General features: G+C 42.9%; 1 protein-coding gene across 1 annotated transcript in view; it reads right to left on the reverse strand.

The window, feature by feature from the left end:
• The window catches only part of GPR149 (G protein-coupled receptor 149), a 97,652-nt gene extending 93,826 nt beyond the window's left edge, over positions 1-3,826 (reverse strand). The window contains exons 1-2 of the mRNA XM_044667689.1: positions 2,810-3,826; positions 1,031-1,223 (exon numbers count right to left, since the gene is read on the reverse strand). Of these exons, the coding sequence (XP_044523624.1) occupies positions 1,031-1,223; positions 2,810-3,826 (1,210 nt within the window). The remainder of the gene's footprint in view (positions 1-1,030; positions 1,224-2,809) is intronic.
• Positions 3,827-14,490: the final 10,664 nt, after the last annotated feature.

Genomic DNA, 14,490 nt, shown 5'->3' on the forward strand with positions numbered 1-14,490 from the left:
AAGCAACTTTCCAGAATGATCATCCCTTTCCCTGAAACACTGGAGAATTCTTTTACTCCCTCCCCCCTCCCCCCCTTTGGCTCTTAGCCATTTCTGTCCTGCTGTTCTCAAAGACCTTTCCAGAAAGAGCCCTGAGATTGTCTTTTTCTTTTCAACTAGCTTTCCTTTTTGCTTTCTTACGCTTATTTCTCTTCCCCAGTCCAGGGAAGAGAACATAAGCCTTGGAACCTTTGCTTTAATTGGCCCTTCCTTTGGAAGGCCAAACACAATACTTTGGCGTCTTGGATTTTCTCTCCTCCCAGGTTTGCTGCTGCATAATAATTTGATGTAAATCTTTGTAGCTTGGTAGCTGTCCCCCACCCCCACCCCTTTCCTCCAGTCTGGGATAGGCTTGTTAAGTGGTTCAGGTAATGAGGAAGTGAAAGCTTCAAGGCCCCGTGGATTGCTTGTGGGCTTTGAATGCCAATGAATTTTGGGGCTTTTTGTGTCTGGTCTCCAAAGCTTAGCTTGGGACTTGCTTGAAAGCTGTCTTAGCTCTCTAGTGCTCTGCTAGCCTGGGATAAAAAGGCTACTCATTGCTTCTGGCTCTTTATCAGGGGTTCAAAGTGGGGTCCCCTTCCTGGTCCTCATTACCCCTACTGGTAATGGGAGAGTAAGGGCCAGCCAGGGGCACCCGAGGTTACCTGGAAAGGGAGCTCTAGGAGAAGTGGGGAGGGGAGGGGCTCGACAGCCTGGGATTAAAAAACAAACAAACAACCCCCGCCAAGCCCCTGTCATCTTTTTGTTCAGCGTCAGGTATTCCGACTTGCATTCCCTTCCTGATGCCTACATAAAGGGAGAGTGTGATACAGTCCGGGCCAAGGAAGTGAGGCTTGAGGGGTCTCTGTGTGTGAGTGTGTGTTGGTGGGGGGAGGGGAGGCCTCCCTGGCTTCTTCTAGGTGTGCATCATTGCTTCCTGCATCCTTTCCCCGCTGGTGGCCCTCTAGCCCCTGGCTCGCTGTGCCCCTCTCCCACCAGCCGGCTGCCTTACTTTTGGTCTCCTCCGAAGCCACCGCATAGGAGTTCTGCGGGCAGTTAATGATACAGCCACAGGGCAGGTGGGTCCAGCGTTCAGACAAGACGAACACTGGGGTCACGGTGGCCGCCAGGGAAGTCAACAGAAAGCTGAAGAGCTCGAAGGAGAGGCTCTGGAACTCCGGGGTGCTCCGGGCCACCATGTGGATCTGCAAGGACACCAGGCTTCAGAGTGCGAGGACTCCCAACCCTGTGCCCTCCATCCCTCCAGGGGACCCTCCTCTGTCTCTGTCCATGTCCTACCTGCCCTGGCTTCCTCTGCCTCCGGCCTGGCTGCCCTCTAGGTCATCCTGCCTCCTGTCTTCCCTTCCTGGCCACTCTGCTTGCCTTTCTCCCCGGGGACACCTTCTCTTCGCCTGTCTGCCTGTCTGGGGGTGGTTCTGCCCTTCGGCTCGCCAGCCTTGCTCCTCTGCTCCCTAGCTCCAGGGCAGGTCTGGGAAGGACCCTTAGCTCCTCAGCAGGAGCCCCGGTCGGTCACTCAACCCCGCCAGGAGGAGAAAAGGAAAGGAGAAGCAGGCAGGAGGCACGGAGGAGGCATCCAGGACCCGGGGCCTGGCCGTCCCTGCAGTGCAACCCAAAACGGGCACGGTCTCTTCCTTTCCTGCCCAGCCCAGGCTGGCAAGACCCCGAGCTCCTCCAGCCCTGCGTCGGAGAGGGAGTGTAACTTAGTGGATGCTGCCGCCGCCAGGCCTTGACTGGGTTAGCGGCTCCTCTGCCCTAGCTTTGGCCCCATCAAGGGACCGGGCTGCTTTTGATCTTCCGTCAGATGCTCCTGGGACCCCAGCTCCCCCATCACAGGATACAGCACAGGAGAGCCGCCTTGTCTTCCCGGTTCTCGGCAAGAGATCCATGACAGGCATCCTCGGTTCCCCGTCACCCCCTGTGTCTGCACTGCCTGTTCCCACCTGTCGGTCTCCTTCTTTCTTCACTAGCCCCCCCGGGCGTTGTTCCCGCTCAGCAGGGGTGCGGCTAGAAAGGACCAGGGATGAGGGATGAAGCTGGGATAGCGCTGGGGGCCGGGATCAGGACGGGACTCGGGGGTGAGGATGGGAGTGAGGCTGATTAGGTATAGGGGTGAGGAATGGGATGGGGACGAGATCTGGAATGAGAGATGCGCTGGAGGGATGTGTTGAGGGCAGAGATGGAGATAGGGGACTGTTTGGGATGGGCTGGGGATGGAGATTGGGATGGGCTTCACGGATAGTGATGGGGCTGAGGTGGAGACGGGGAAGGGGGCGGTAGGTATCTGCTGAAAGGAGAGTTACACTTCCCTCTTCGCTGCCCTCTCTGAATCCCCAGAACTACCTCGGAAGAGGGCGGATCTCTGGCCCTTGGGTGGAAACCTCAAAGAGTTTATTTGGAAAATATTAACACACGGGTACACACACACACGCCCAAGCCTATCAAGCCGGCACATTCCTACAGAGGCTTCTAGAGAAGTGCCCATTGCTCAGGGAGCCACTCTGAAATTAGAGGAGTCACTTGTGGGCACACTGGGGGCAATCGAGTAACCCCCTTAGTGGTCTGCCCACTGGCAAGCACGAACACACTTACAGAAGGATCTGTCCATCCATCCATCCATCCATCCATCCATCCATCCATCCATCCATCCGGAGTTACTTTCTACATGCTTTTCTGCCTTTTCTGTGAGTGAGTGAGTGAGTGAGTGAGTGAGTGTGTGTGTGTGTGTGTGTGTGTGTGTGTGTGTGTGTGTGTGTGTGTGTGTTTTGGTTACCATCATTGGAAGCCAAAGGACGACCTTGGTCAGCGCCAGAATCAGGGAAAATCGCTTCTGGGCTATGCTCACGGTGAAGCTTCGGCTGCCGCGCTGGACGCCCCCCTGCTCGCGCTCAGGCCGCCTGCAGCCTCTGGCCCCTGCCTCGGTCCCTGTCCTGGGCCCCTGCCCTGCCGGTAGACCCAGGCCAAAGGCAGCCTCTGAGCTCAAGGTACGTCCTGCTCCCCTGTGGTATTGCACTGTGGAGGCCTGGGGATCCTCCGGGGTGCTGAGGAGGGCGCCGCCCCGGGACGGAGGGGTGCACGGCGTGAAACCTCCTCCGCGGGAGATTTCCTGGTAATTGACTCGAAATCTCGGCAGCTGGTCAGAGCACAGCAGCTGGTAAGTGAGCGGGACGGAGAATCCGGCCAGAACGCAGAAGCTGAGCGAGTAGACTACAAACAGCAGCAGGGAGCTGTTCCGGTCTGCTAGACACCCCCAAGGCGTGCGAACGAAGGCACCCCAGCCCCAGAGGGGGAGAGTGCACAGGAGCAGGCTGGCCACCCAGATGGCGAGCAGAGTGCCGAGAAGAGCGCGGGGCTGGCCGGCCGCGCCAGGGCTCCCCACACTTCTGTGTAGCGTGTAAAAGTTGTAGGAAACTATAACTGAAGCCTTGAGGTTGCTAGAGATGCCCTGGAAGAGGTAGAGAAAGGCGGACGTGGCGCACAGGGGCTGGGAGTCCCTGGGACTGTCTTTTGGCCACTGCAGAAACAGGAAGATGGTCATGGGCAGGACACTGATCAGGTCGTCCACGGACCAAGAGGCCACCATCATGGAGAGCACCGTCTTGTTTGGCATTTTCAGCAGGGAAGCTAAGGAATAAATGCTTCCCACCAGCGCTGTGATAGTCATCGCAAATGTTAAGCAGAGGAAGAAGACCGTTAACGGTCTTGGTCGGTTGGGAGTCGCGTCCTTAATGGGGCTTTCCATCCCCGGACTAGTCCCATTCATGGAAAAGTTACTGGGCATCACAGACATGGTCCCGGAACGACACTCAGTTGTCCTTATCAATGACTCTGCAAGTTTTCGCCAGGCAAGACATGGCTAGTAATTGCCAAATGGAGTTTTTCTTGGCTCCCACCAAATTTCTTTTCTGTCTTTCCAGGTGATGCCTCTGGTCAGTTCTTCAGGATAGGGTCAGGCACGAGTCCTGTAGGTTTGCCATCCCACCTTTTAGAAATCGGGCTCCACTGGACTGGATATTAATAGAAAACTCCCCACCCTCCATTCCAAAGAAAATAAGACCAAAAGCAAAGCCAACTCAAACTCCCAGCTCCCCAGCCCACAAGTTTCAGACAGGAAAGCAATTCCTCTTGGATCCTTTACTATTCCTTTCCATGCAGCCAGACAGTTTCATTGGCTTCTCAGAATACTCAAACTCCATTCACTTTGGAGAGTAGTTCAAGAAGAGCCTCGCTTGACAGCTGGGTCAGGAAAAAAGGCAAATCCTCAGGTACGTTTCAACCCCGCTGGCTCAGCGAGAGAAAGAGCACCGAATGAGAGGCTCTGTCTTTGAACCGAGCTGCTGCTGCTGCTGCTGCTGCTGCTGCTGCTGCTGCTGCTGCTGCTGCAGGAGGGAGGAGTCAGCTCTGAGCAGGGTAGAGGCAGGAACTCGAAGGAGGGGGAGGGGGAGAAGGAGAAGGAGAGGATGCATGTGCTCATGGATCGACCTGGTTCCCAGTCTGATCCCAAGCCAGAAGCAGCCCTTGTGAAGCCACACCCTTCAAGGCTGAGACTTCAAACCCCAAGCAAACACTTGCTCGCGCTTGCAGTCGTACTTCCGAGCTCGGAACTCCTCCAGCGAGCGGCTCAGATGCTCTTCTCAGTCTGATGGCCAGTTCTGTTTCCCAATGGAGACCAGCGCAAAGCCTACAGATTCCTCTTGGAAAAAGATGAAAGCGATTTCAGTCTCCTCGTTGGGATGAAAAAGAACGGTGATTTCCATCTGTGCCACACACGCAAATTTCCTAGAAGTAGAGAGAGAGTGTGCCAGAGTGGATTGAGGGCAGCCTCAGATTGAGGAAGGCTTGGACTCTGCTTCTGCCTCTGGCAAACACGGATTCTTATCCTAGGAAAGTGATAAAACTTCTCAGTGCCCCCAGGCACTACTAAGAGCAGAAACTGCAGAACAGTCAGTTACCCATCCGCACTGGTAGAGGGAGTTTCCTCCCCGGTAGTTTAGTACAGCCCAGATCTCATAGACATCGCGGCTTTCCCTCCACTCCCCCAACGCCCAAATACTCAGAGAAAAAAATGTATTTAAGTATATCAGTAAAATCCCAGGTCCAGCCCCCAATCCAAAGGAGTCATTATAATATTCAGCACAATTAACTTCACAAGGGACAATACAGAAGCTGTGTATAAGAACAGTAGTTCATTCCTGGCTTGTGTTTTTTGTCTTCTGTAAATAGTGCCCTTTAAGCATTTGTTCTCTCCAGCAGCTCCATCATTACTTGAAAATAAATACCGGCTGGGCTTGGTGGGGCATGCCTCTAATCCTAGCTCCTGTGGAGGCTCCGGCTATTGGGTCACTTGAACTCCAGAATTCTGAGTTGCAGTCAGCTATGTGACTGCATAGATATGATCATTTCTCTCTCTCTCTCTCTCTCTCTCTCTCTCTCTCTCTCTCTCTCTCTCTCTCTCTCTCTCTCTCTCTCTCTCTCTCTCTCTCTCTCTCTCATAAGTTACCTAATAGAGGAAAACTGGCCCAGATTGGAAACTGAGAAGGTAAGAGCTCCAGTGGTATGGAACTGAAGTAGGACTTGGATTGCGGATAGCTCCTGAACTTCCAGCTCGAGCAAGATAGGAAGATTCAAGCCGTAAAAAAAGAAAAACAAATGAGATAGCATGCTTTAGGGGAAAACCCTGAAGCATCGGCAGTTTGGAAAACTGAGTTCTGGTTCCAGGCTTCGTATTAATACATTTGGAAGAGTCATTCTTCCTTTCTAGACTTTAAGTTCCCTCTTATGTAAAATGAGAGATTAGACAAGATGGTCTCAAAGGTCTTTTGCCTTTCTCTGATTCTGTGACATGCTGGAGGACTAGTGCCATTTTTATGTCCCTGGAAAGGTTTACAAATCTTGGTCCCCCTGCCTTGAGGGATGACTGTTTGCTGATAATCTTAGGCTTCATTGCTAATATGTGCAGATTTTCTGATCAAACCCCTGTCCTATGGAAAGGGGAATTTTGGGCAAGAGAATTTTGTGAATTTTACTCAAATACTTTTTTTTAATTTTTATTTTGAATATTTTCCCATAGTTACATGTTTTCATGTTCTTTCCTTTTCCCCCAAACCCTCCTGACCCCCCTTAGCTGACGCACAATTCTACTGGGTTTTACATGTATCATTGATCAAGACCTAATTCCATATTATTGATAGTTGGACTAGAGTTATTGTTTAGTGTCTTTAATACCAATAATATCCCCATCAGCCCATGTGTTCAAGCAGTTGTTTTTCTTCTGTGTTTCTCCTCCCACAGTTCTTCCTCTGAATGTGGCTAGTTTTTGTCCTTCATTTTCAAAGAAGACCAAATACTGAATGACTACCACCACTGAAGACACTAGAAACAAAGTTTTTGCCACAAAAGTACTTGACATATTGTCAAATGATTGAACATTAAACATGTTGTCAAATGATTGAACAGAAAACAGTGAACAACTTTACTTTATTAGTGAAAATGATATTAAAGAGGAAGCATTACCATTTTTTCCATAAAGTGCAGGGCCTGCAATCATGAAGACTCTTCTTCTTTAATTCAAATCCAGCTTCAGACACTTACTAGCTGTGTGACCTTGGGACTTAACCCACTGGCTTCAAATTCCTCATATATAAAGTGAGCTGGAGAAAGAAATGGAAATTGCTCCAATATCTTTGCCAAGAAAACCCCAAATGGTGTCACAAAGTGTTGGACGTGACTAAAAAATGACTGAATGACAACAAATTGCCATCTGTTTTGGTGCTGTGCCTTCCAGACCATGAGGCATTTCCAAATAACTTGCAGCTGAAACCTTCTGCATATAGTTTCCCCAATTACGATGTGAGCTCTTTGAGATCTGTCTTGCTTTTCTAATTTATCTTCGGCATCTACACAATGCTTTACATATAGTAAATGCTTAATAAACATGTCATTCCTTCATCCCTCCATTCATTTCCTCTCTTTAAAAGAGTTGCTTAGTGTGTAAATAATAGCAGCAGACATTTGAAAGAAATGTTGGTCCATGCTGTCATATTCTGTCTAAGCTTTCTCTCTGTCTCTGACCTGTAGTGATCCATCCATTCAAATGTTGTAGATCTATGCTGAAGCCTCTTACACTGGAGAAACAGAAAGAAGCTTGAGGTCAACAAAGTGAACCATTTTAGTAATAAGATTTAGAGTATCATATTGATTTAGTTAATGATTGAAATTGCATTTTACATCAAGACAACAAGTATATATTAATCACTTACTATGTGCCAGGCACTGTGTTGTATGACAGATACACAGAAAAGCAAAAATATAGTCTCTGCCTAATTGCAAAGAGTTTACTTTCTAATGGAGGAAACCATAAAAAACTTGGCAGATACAAGCCATAGATGGGAAATATTTGGCACTCTGAGAAGGAAAAGAATTAATATCACAGTGTTTGGAAAAGGCCTCCTCAAATAAGTGGAATTTGAACTGAGTCTTGAAGAAGTCAGGGAAATAAAGAATTGGAAGTGACGGTACAGAGCTTTCCAGCCATGAGAAAGCAGCCACTGTGAAGTCTTAGAAATAGGAGATTATGTGTTGGATTGGAGGGACTACAACAAGGCCAGTGTTTCTGGGACCCAGAACTGTGGAAGCAGGAAGGGAAAGCAGATGCTAGTGTTCATGTCCTATTCCCAAAGTCAGAATATCATCTTGTTGTTGTTGTTGTTGTTATCACACTATATTGATATCTAATCACACATTAGAATAGTTTTGAAAGCAGGCTCATCACTAGTTGCATTAAATGTTGGGTCTCCATACTGAGAGCCAATTATCCAATGGCATTGTGACAATACAAAAATGGGCTGGAAAATTTATGATATCTGATTCTATTTCAATGGATTTTCCAGTCGCAATGCTCTACAATGTCAAAAATGATAGTCAAGTCCAAACCCCTTTTAGCTATTATTGGAAAATTTGGATTTCATTTGGCCTTCTCTCATTTTTAATTTTCTTCTACTTCCCAAACCATGTCTGTACCATAACCTCATCTAAGAGAGGCAACTTGATTTTGGCCTTTTGTTTTTTGATTAGTTAGATTTATCTGTTACACAATTATTATTTAGTGACTCTTTAATGTTAGCCATAGCCCTTGATGTATTATTTTAATTGAACCCCACAATAACACAGTGAGGTAGGTACTTTTATTGCCATACTTCTCTCCCTCACCTTTTCATAGGAGAAGAAGCTTCTTAATAAAGGTTAAATAAATTACTTGAACATATAGGCAGGCAATCATTACATATTTATTAAGCATCTACTATATGTTAGGCACTGTGCTAATCAATGAGGATACAAAGAATGGATGAAAGATAGTCTTTTCCCTAAAGGAACTTACAATATAATGAGAGACACAACATGTAAATAAATCTACACCAAGCTGGATATCTATAGGATAAAGAGGAAATAATTAACAGAGGGATGACACTGGCATTAAGAGGGGTTGATATGATAAGCAAAGAAGGAGTCCTATGAAATTCCTTTTATGATACAAATATGGCACTGATTCCAAAGTCAGGTAGATCAAAAACAGAAAAAGAAAATTACAGACCAATTTCCCTAATGAACATAGATGCAAAAATCTTAAATAGAATACTAGCAAAAAGACTCCAGCAAGTGATCAAGAGGGTTATCCAACATGATCAAGTAGGATTTATATCAGGAATGCAAGGATGGTTCAACATTAGGAAAACCATCCACATAATTGACCATATCAACAGTCTAACAAACAAAAATCACATTATTATCTCAATAGATGCTGAAAAAGTCTTTGACAAAATACAACACCCATTCCTATAAAAACAATAGAAAGTATAGGAATAGAAGGGCCTTTCCTAAAAATAGTAAACAGTATATATCTAAAATCATCAGCAAGCATCATATGCAATGGGGCTAAGTTAGAAGCCTTCCCAATAAGATCAGGAGTGAAACAAGGATGCCGTTATCACCTCTATTATTTAACATGGTACTAGAAACACTAGCAGTAGCAATTAGAGAAGAAAAAGAAATTGAGGGTATTAAAATAGGCAATGAGGAGACTAAGCTATCACTCTTTGCAGATGATATGATGGTCTACTTAAAAAATCCTAGAGAATCAACTAAGAAGCTAGTCAAAATAATCAATAACTTTAGCAAAGTTACAGGATACAAAATAAATGCACAGAAATAATCAGCATTTCTATATATTTCCAACACATCACAGCAGCAAGAGGTAGAAAGAGAAACACCATTTAAAATCACCCTAGACAATATAAAATACTTAGGAATCTATCTACCAAAACAAACACAGGAATTATACAAACAGAACTACAAAACACTTTCCAAACAATTAAAACTAGATCTAAACAATTGGAAAAACATTGATTGCTCATGGGTAGGATGAGCTAACATAATAAAAATTACCATTCTACCCAAATTAATTTACTTATTTAGTGCCAATACCTATCGAACTACCAAAAAACTTTTTTACTGAATTGGAAAAAAATATAACAAAGTTCATTTGGAATAACAAAAGATCAAGAATATCAAGGGAAATCATGAAAAAAACGTGGTCTAGCAGTACCATATATTAAGCTATACCACAAAGCAGTGGTCATCAAAACAATGTTGTACTGGCTAAGAGACAGAAGGGAGGATCAGTGGAATTGACTTGGGGTAAGTGATGTCAGCAAAACAGTGTATGATAAACCCAAAGAGCCCAACTTTTGGGACAAAAATACACTATTCAACAAAAATTGCTGGGAAAATTGGAAAACAATATGGGAGAGATTAGGCTTAGATCAACATCTCATACCCTACACCAAGATAAATTCAGAGTGAATGAATGACTTGAATATAAAGAAGGAAACTATAAGTAAATTAAGTGAACACAGAATAGTGTACTTGTCAGATCTCTGGGAAAGGAAAGATTTTAAAACCAAGCAAGAGTTAGAAAAAATTGCAAAATGTAAAATAAATAATTTTGATTATATTAAATTAAAAAGGTTTTCTACAAACAAAAACAATGCAACCAAAATCAGAAGGGAAATGACAAACTGGGAAAAAAATCTTTATAACAAAAAATTCTAACAGAGGTCTAATAACTCTAATATACAATGAACTAAATCAATTGTATAAAAAATCAAGCCATTCCCCAATTGATAAATGGGCAAGGGACATGAAGAGGCAATTTTCAGATAATGAAATTAAAAGTATCAATAAGCATATGAGGTGTTGTAAATCTCTAATAATTAGAGAAATGCAAATCAAAACAACTCTGAGGTACCACCTCACACCTAGCAGATTGGCTAAAATGATAGAAGGGGAGAGTAATGAATGTTGGAGGGGATGTGGCAAAATTGGGACATTAATGCATTGCTGATGGATTTGTGAACTGTTCCAACCATTCTGGATGGCAATTTGGAACTATGCCCAAAGAGTTCTAAAAGACCGCCTGCCCTTTGATCTAGCCATAACATTGCTGGGTTTGTATCCCAAAGAGATCATAGATAAACAGACTTGTAAGAAAATATTTATAGCTGTGCTTTTTGTGGTGGCAAAAAACTGGAAAACGAAGATATACCCTTCAATTGGGTACTAGCTGAATAAATTGCGGTATATGGTGATGATGGAATACTACTGTGCTCAAAGGAATAATAAACTGGAGGAATTCCATGTGGACTGGAAAGACCTCCAGGAACTGATGCAGAGTGAAAGGAGCAGAGCCAAAAGAACATTGTACACAGAGACTGATATACTGTGGTAAAATTGAATGTAATGGACTTCTGTATTGGCAGTAATGCAATGACCCAGGACAATTCTGAGGGATTTATGGAAAAGAACGATACCCACATTCATAGAAAGAACTACAGAGTGGAAACACAGAAGAAAAACAGCTACTTGAAAACATGGGTTGATGCGGTCATGATTGGGAATGTAGACTTGAAATGACTATATCAATGCAACTATCAATAATATGTAAATAAGTCTTGATTGATGACACATGTTAAAACCAGTGGAAATGTGCTTTGACTACGGGGGAAGATATTTGAGGAGGGGAGAAGGGGAAAGTAAGACCATGTATCATGTAAGTACAGAAAATTTTTCTAAAAAAATTTAAAAATGAAAAAAAGAAGGGTTGAAAAAGACTTCTATTAAAGATGGGATTTTAGTTGGAACTTAAAGGAAACCAGGGAAGTCAATAGGAAGAGAAGAGTAGTGAGAGAGTTCCAGGCATGGAGATAACCAGAGAAAATGCTACAAACCAAGAGATAGAGTGTGATGGGTAGAGGAATATCTAGGAGGCCAGTGTTACTGGGTCAAAGATTACATTTTGGAGAGTAAACTATAAGAGGACTAGAAAGGAGTGGGGGCAAGATTATAAAGGGTTTTGAATATTAAAAAGAAGATTATATATTTGATAGTAGAGGCAATATGGAACTCCTGGAGTTTATTACGTGGATAACTGATGACATTTGATCCCTGTGCTTTAGGAAAATCATTTTAGTGGCTAAATGGGGATGAATTAGAATGGGTAGAAACTTGAGGCAAACAGATTCCCATAGTAGGTTAGTGCAGTAGTCCATGGGTGAGGGGTTAGGAAATGTGGGCCTGTACCAAGGAGGTACCAGTGTCAGATAAGAGAAGGGGATATATTCAAGAGATGATATAAAATTGAAATTGACAGATCATGGATGGAGAAGGTGAGAAAGTGAAGAATCTGGAGTGTCTCCTAGTTCAAGAACTTGAGAGACTGGAAGAATGGTGTTGCCCTCAACAGTAATATGCAAGGTAGGGGGGATCAAGTTTTATGAGGAAAGAAAATGAGTTCCATTTTGGACAGATTGAGTTTAAGATATCTACTGGACATCCAGTTTGAGATGGCAGTTGGAGGTCAGCAGAGAGTTTTAGGCAGAACAGAAATATTTGAGAATTGTCAGTATAGGGATATCATTATAACCAAGGGAGCTGATGAGATCATCAAGTAAAGTAAATATAGAAGGAGAAGAGAAGCAGGTCCAGGACAGAATCCTGGGGGAAGCTTCTGATTGAGGGATATGATTAGGAGTATCCAGCAAAGGAGAGAGAGAAGGTATAGTCAGATAGATAGGAGAAGAACTAGGAGAGAGTTGTATCTCAAAAACCAAGAGAGGAAATAGTATCAGCATGAGAGTTGTTCTGTACAAAGCGCTATGCTAGATGTTGGTGATATAAACAGAAAAACAAACACAAATCAGGCCCTGTCCTCAAGAAGCTTTCTTTGTGGGGGACACAATACACACAAGATATCCCAAAGTTTTAAACTATTAAAGATAAAGACTTTTGAGATGCCTTGCATAATGGTTTTAGCTGCTGGTAAGGTGGGAAACTTCCATAGTCTGTTAGTATATAATGATATAGTCTATGTTAAGACGACAGTATCTGTAATGATGTTTTGTCAACAAAGTCATAGCTATATCTGATGATGAGCCACTTAACAGCGTCAAGTGGTGCTGTTTTGGTGGCAAGAACTTTCTTTTCTTGGATTTCACTAGCTCTGGCTTCTATGGAGGTAGGGCTCAGCCTTCACAGAAATGGATTCCAGCTTGTATCATCACAGGGGATGGAAGCTGGAAACAGCAACTTCACTTCTTACCACTGCATCCCTGGCCCACACATCACATCCTCACTGATTTTCCCATCTATCCATTCTGAATTTTCTGATAAAATGGAAATAAATGGCAGTGCTTCCTTAGTCATTAGCATGTTGCAGAAAGTATAATAAACACTCTTCCAAATACAGGAGAGTAGAGTAGAATGTTATAAATTTAGGGCTAGAAACAACCTTAGAGAATATATAACTTAACTCTTATTTTTTAAAATAAGGAAACTGAGGCCAAGGGAAATTACTCTTTGTTATAGAGTTACATAGATTATGACAGACACTGGATTGGACTTTAAATCCTTTAAATCAAAATCCCAAGTTTTTTTTTCTCTGATTCACACTTCATCTCTAATTGAGATCTACAATGGACTGAATAGATTAGAACAATGAACTGAAGCCAATTAGATATGATTAATAGAACTTAATCTGAGGCCATCAATTCAAGCTTAAAATCAATTTTACTCAGACAGAATGGAATAGATGAAGCAGATTTTAGCTCAATAGGAGGAAAAACTCCTGCTCTCCAAAACTTCCTCTTTAAGTAGAGAATTGCCTATCATTTGTAGATTTTCAAATGAAGAGGGGCTACACATCCACTTCTCTGGGATACTGAAGACAAGATTCTTACTTTAAAGTTTGGGTTAGATGTTTCCGAGCTTCTTTCAAGTCTGGAACATTATTTCATGCTGTTCTGGCCTTTATGCCTGAACCTAACACTTTTCTTTTCTCCATCAAGGATGTTGTTACACATTTTTTTTGTAAAGTTCTCTTCCAATTTCATTTCTTTCTAGGTAAAATGACTAAAATCACTCTGAAATACATGGTCACACCAGTGAAAGTATGGGGTTGCTTCTAAAGAATATCATTAAAATTGGCTCTGACCTGATATTCCTGATAGGTCATGCATTGCATGTTGGTATTACAGTGCCTTTTCCTTTTGATTGTTTGTCCTTGGGAAGAGTTGGTGGTGTGGACTTCAGTTGTGCTTTTTTGCCATTTAACCTGAATATTCAAAGTAACACAGTGTTGTACCTAGAGGGCTAGCCTTGGAGTCAGGATGACATGGGTTCAAGGTCTAGTTCTAATAAACTCTTGGTGTGACTATGGGAAAGTCAGTTAATCTCTTGATAATGTAGATAACTCTAAGTCTTTCAGTTATAGGCAAGTAGTCATTCTTAATCAGGACAGGAAATTTCTGCTCTAGAAGTTCCCTATACCAGTGATATCTAGGCTGTATGGGTATACACACACACGTGTATATATATATATATATACACATATATATATATATACATGTACATATATACACACCTGTATATATATGAGGTGTTTATGTGTGCATGTATGTGTGTATATATACACATGTACATATATCCATATGTAAGTATATATGTATGTGTTTTCCTATGATGTAACTTATTACCTTGACCATAGATCATATTGTCATTAAGAAAATATCTATCATATGTCTAGGATTCAATAATCATAACATCTGAACTTTATATATAATTTTAAGTTTTAGGTAAATATCATGTATGTGTATCTGTATATATTTACATACATGTCATGAACATATGATACATAGATTAAGAAAGCAAGAACAAGAGCTGCTGTCATTTAGGATACTTTTGTAAGTAATTATTATCATAAAATGCACTGTAATTACTAATACTTTGGCCTTAAAAAAAGAAGACAAATGCAAAATTCAGAATTTACAAAACAGATTGCTTAAGGAGTGATCATTAATTTTATATAAGGATTATTTCATGCAAGGATTCTTCATGTGATAATTA

This window comes from Gracilinanus agilis, chromosome 3 (genome assembly GCF_016433145.1).
Source record: "Gracilinanus agilis isolate LMUSP501 chromosome 3, AgileGrace, whole genome shotgun sequence".
Taxonomy (NCBI): domain Eukaryota; kingdom Metazoa; phylum Chordata; class Mammalia; order Didelphimorphia; family Didelphidae; genus Gracilinanus; species Gracilinanus agilis.